Genomic DNA, 5,234 nt, shown 5'->3' on the forward strand with positions numbered 1-5,234 from the left:
TCTCTAATACAAATCAAACATCCAGAAAAGTTTGGACAGTAAGTAAAATGTAAGAGACAAACAGAGCAGTGATTTGTAAAATTCTCTTTGACCTGAATTCACCAAAAACTCAAATATTTATCAGGTTAAATTATTAACTTTATTCATTTATGTAAATATTCACTCATTCTGAAACTCATGACTACAAGGGATTTGAAAACAGTTGGTACAAGAGCAAATTTACACTGTAAACATTGTAAAATGTTCCAGAAACATGTTAAATTAATAAAGCGTTTATGTCTGGGTATAAAAGAAGCGTTCAGGTGAAGTCCAGTACATTATGAGCTACCGCAACTTCAAAAAGCATCACCAACCCTGATATTTCCTTACCTGTCCACTAGAGACCACCATCAATATTTAGTCAATATTCAATCTCTAATCATCTGATCTCTGGTAAGTTTTTACTATATCTGAACTTTTTCACATTCTGAATATACAGCGGTACCTTGAAACTCGACATCAGTTGGTTCTGGGATGTTGAGTTTTAAGGTATTTTTTCTCATGTTTAGGAAACCTGTTAATGTGTCCCATGATCTCGTGGAACTGCATATACTGTATTTCAGTGTAATGTAAATTAATGGGGTTGTTTTTGTCACTTATACACTAAAAATACCACAAATATAATATAGAAACAGTGAAATACAATTAAAAACAGTTAAAAGCTGCATTTTACCTTTTGTTCTTTATTGTTTTCTTATAGCTTTTAATTGTGGAGATGCTTGATCGTGGAATACCGTATTCGGTTCAGTACTGGCGCATTCACATGAGAAGTGACAAAACCGCTTTGTGCTGCTGTGTCATTATTTCCTATGGATTGGGGTGCCGGTGCACAAAACTTAACATGACTTATTGTACTAAAACAGACTCTCGAAAAAGCTGATTCTGATTCTTACAATTTCTCAGAACCCCGAGTGTTATGACTTTATGGGTCATAATGTGTTTTGTGTAGGGGGGTTTTCTCTATATTACAGATTTGTGGAAGATGAACAAAGATGCACAAAGATACCACTAGAGGGAGACGCCAAAAAAAAGGAGACCTCTGGGAAGACATGAGAGGATGCTTTGCTTGTGACATGGTTTCATGGTTCCGGCTCTCCCCAACATGTTTGAATGAAAGCTAACAATAATCGAGTTTAAGGGAACACATTTCTCAACGAAAGGTGTCAGAATTCAAAGATTTTGAGTTTAGGGGACGTCAAGTTACAAGGTTACAAACTGCTGTAATTTATTACTTGGACTGGTGCAGCAATAATATAATGATAAAAGGTTAACGTACCTAATAAACTGTACAATTAGAGAATAGAAAAGCATTATAATAATCTAATTCTGCTCGAGTGAAATGTTTCTCATTTATACATAGCATAACTAACATAAATGATCTGTTACTTGTTGAAGAGAGCTGTATAACATAAAATATATGTATAAAATATAAAGGTATGTATAAAATATAAACAGAACTAATGAGTTGTTACTTGATAAAGAGAGCTGTATAATATTTTACCTGTTTCTCAGTTCTTTCTGCTGCAGCTGATATTGTCCCTAGTGAAAAAAAATACTTAAAATTTACTAAGATTCATCTAAGTATAAAAGTATCAAAAAGTATAATTTTAATAAATACATTAACCTGAAGTATACGTTTAGTTACAATCAAGTTTCATTTAATTGCATATAGTTCTCATATACTTTTCTTCAAATACATGTTTAATATATTTTTGCAAAGTATGTTAAACAACTGCTGTAGTAACTTTTAATACATTATACAAAGGTTTACTTAAATTTATTTTTTTCATAAAGTTACTTCCATAGTGAAAAGAAGTATACTTAAGTATACTAATCTTCAGTAGGCTAGAGTGCACTAAAGTGTATTATTGTCACCCTAATGATCAATACACTTAAAATGTGCTAATTATACTGTAATTGTACAAAAATAATACAAAAGCTCGACTTTAATTGGATTAAATACACTAAACTATACTAAATTGAAACTCTTTTAGGTAGTTAATTTACCTTAATTATACTACTGCATGTGTATTTAACTCCATGTTTTACATACACGTAAATTACCCCTTGGCTGACCAGCCTATTTTTGTGTGTTTTCCGTCTGAAGGGCATACACACATTTTAATGCTGTTTATTCACAAAGTACACATGATATTAGGAAATGAACAATTGAATTATTAGCAAAACAAATTTTATGAAAAAATATCAAAATTATCATAGAAAAAATACAATCAACTCAAAACTACTGTATTTACAATGTCTATTTACATTTTTTGGTACAAATATTTACAGGTTTTTGTGGTGCCCCATATTGTGCCATTTGTAAAAACAGTTTCTTTTGGCCACATCGCACTTTGTGCAGTACACTGGCGTCTTCACAATTTCACCAGACCTTTTGCACATGGCACATTTTCACCTGCCAGCTGTACTGTCATCGCTGTAATATGCTGGCAGGCATTGTTTTGTTTCACCTGAGGGTCCTGCAGCAGACTCATCCTGGGTGGTGTCCCCTGAAAAGGCCACAAGCTCCGACATCAGTTTCTCTCTAAAGAGTTTCTGAGTTAGAGCCTCTTGTGCATTTGTTTTTGATATTTGCTGATGTAAAATAAAACTATTTACAATCCCAATGTCAATGAAATGGTAAAATAATGTCTCGTACCACTTGACTGTCTTGTGTAAGGCATTGTGATATGAAATCAAGGTGTCCGACAAATCGACTCCACCCATGTGCCTGTTGTAATCCTTGACCGCTGCAGGAACTGGAACATTCACTTTATTCCAAACCCCCTCCTGATTTTTTACTCTCCTCATCACTGTGTCACCATCATATGCCTTGTGCATTGTGGAGCACACCACAACCTCCCTTGTGTCCATCCACTTTACAAAAAGAAGTTGTCCACGTCTGTGCCAGCGGATGGTTCCTCTCTTTGCCTGCCTGGTGAGATCATTGATTTTTGTTCTTGGATACCCCTTCCGGTTGGTACGGATGGTACCACAAGCAAGAGTCTCCTTCTTCAGGAGATCCAAATAGAGCATGGGGCTTGTGTAAAAACTGTCAGTGTAGAGGTGGTACCCCTTGCCAAGAAGGGCAAAATCCATGAGGGACATAACTGAGTCATAGCTCAGTCCCTGGCCTGAGCAAACGGATTGCTTGCCTTCATAAATAAAAAAATTCCAAGTGTAACCTGTGGTTGAATCAGCCAGAACAAACATTTTGTAGCTCCATTTTGTTGGCTTTGCCTTCATGTATTGTTTCAGGCCAATTTTTGCTTTAGAGGCTACCATCCGCTCATCAATCGAAATGTCCTTGTCCGGCTGAAAATATGTCCGGCATGCTGTCAGCAACTCTGTATACAGTGGCTTCAATTTGAAAAGTTTGTCATATGTTGAGGTTCCCTTTCTCCTTGTGTTATCTTCGTCCTCTTTTGGGTCACACAGATGCAGGTTACTAGAGATTGCCAGAAATCTTTTGCCTGTCATCACTTTTGCTGTGTAATGAAGGCGGTAATATTCCTTTCCAGACCAGTAGTCTGCAACAGATTTTAGTTTCACAATCCCCATGTATATTACCAATGCAATAAATTTGTAGAATTCTCTAACACTGAGAGGAATCCATTTGTAAGATGGATTTGCAGCTGCTCTGATCTCAGCATACTTATTGGTGTTATCTACAATAGTCTTCACCACAGACATACTGAAAAACAGCTGAAACAACTGCAGTGGGGAATATACAGTGTTCGATAGAAGCTGTAGCCCTGGAGGTCGCTTTGGCAAAAATTTTGGAATGCTGGGTGCCTCATCAACATCAGTGATGTCATGCCAAACATCATCTTCATCTTCGGTTGTAGAAACACTGCCTGGCCTTTTTGTTTGTGCAGGAACTCGGTGAGAACGTCCTCTTGATTGCCTCTTCGCACGTGTTGCTGATGACCTGGTCTTCTGTATTGTTGGGAGGTGGGTGGATGAAGTACTTGGCACCTCTTCGACAGACGTCACAGTACTTTCTGGATCTGCGTGATTGGTCCTTGATGTGGATTCAGGGTGGGGTGGGGAAGAATGCCTCTTTCTCTTAGTCTGAGCAGCTGGCACCCAGTCATCACCTGAATCCTCAGAATTGCTATTATAAAACACAAAAAGAAAAATACAACATAAGTTTTTGTAATAAATGCACAGCTGTAACAACATTCTTAGAGTCCTTATTATATTATATAATAAACTATAAGAATTATATAATAAACTATAAGAAACAACAGTATAGTCTTTTGAAAGTTATAAAAGTTGGAAAACAATAATTTCATCTTAATGCAACAACACAAATGTGAATTTGGTATAAAAAAATAAAAATGTACTTACTAGTCAAGAACAGCATCTTCTCCATGAAAAAAAGCGTCTTCTTCAAACGAATCGTAGTCACTTTCTTCGGATACCTGCAATTCTTCTTCTTCTTCTTCCAGTCGTTCCAATTCAGCTAAAACTTCTTCTGCACTTTTAAAACTCTTCTCACACTGTGAGCACTGATCCGGTTTCTCTCCAGTGTGAATGCGCTGGTGTTTTTTGAGATTACTCTGTGTATTAAAACTCTTTCCACACTGTGAGCACTGATATGGTTTTTCTCCAGTGTGAATGCGCTGATGTCTTTTGAGATCACTCTGTCCATTAAAACTCTTTCCACACTGTGAGCACTGATACGGTTTCTCTCCAGTGTGAATGCGCTGGTGTTTTTTAAGAGATTACTGTCTGTTAAAACTCTTCTCACACTGTGAGCACTGATACGGTTTCACTCCAGTGTGAATGCGCTGGTGTATTTTGAGTTTACTCTGTTCAGTAAAACTCCTCCCACACTGTGAGCACTGATACGGTTTCTCTCCAGTGTGAATGAGCTGGTGTCTTTTGAGATGACTTTGTTGATTAAAACTCTTTCCACACTGTGAGCACCGATACAGTTTCTCTCCAGTGTGAATGTACTGATGCATTTTGAGCACACTCTGTCTATTAAAACTCTTTCCACACTGTGAGCACTGATACGGTTTCTCTCCAGTGTGAATGCGCTGGTGTATTTTGAGCTCACTCTGTGTAATAAAACTCTTCCCACACTGTGAGCACTGGTACGGTTTTTCTCTAGTGTGAATATGCTGGTGTATTTTGAGATTACTCTTTGTATTAAAACTCTTTCCACACTGTGAGCACTGATATGG

The 5,234-nt window shown here is 37.0% G+C and overlaps 1 protein-coding gene across 1 annotated transcript; it reads right to left on the minus strand.

Moving 5' to 3' along the window:
• Positions 1–2,213: 2,213 nt before the first annotated feature.
• Positions 2,214–4,944, minus strand: LOC134326801 (piggyBac transposable element-derived protein 4-like). Its single transcript, XM_063008954.1, has 2 exons — positions 4,393–4,944; positions 2,214–4,156 (listed from the first exon to the last, which is right to left on the minus strand). Exon 2 carries the CDS (start codon positions 3,730–3,732, stop codon positions 2,452–2,454), a length of 1,281 nt encoding a protein of 426 aa, XP_062865024.1. The 5' UTR covers positions 3,733–4,156; positions 4,393–4,944; the 3' UTR covers positions 2,214–2,451.
• Positions 4,945–5,234: the final 290 nt, after the last annotated feature.

Source organism: Trichomycterus rosablanca, chromosome 14 (genome assembly GCF_030014385.1).
Source record: "Trichomycterus rosablanca isolate fTriRos1 chromosome 14, fTriRos1.hap1, whole genome shotgun sequence".
NCBI lineage: Eukaryota > Metazoa > Chordata > Actinopteri > Siluriformes > Trichomycteridae > Trichomycterus > Trichomycterus rosablanca.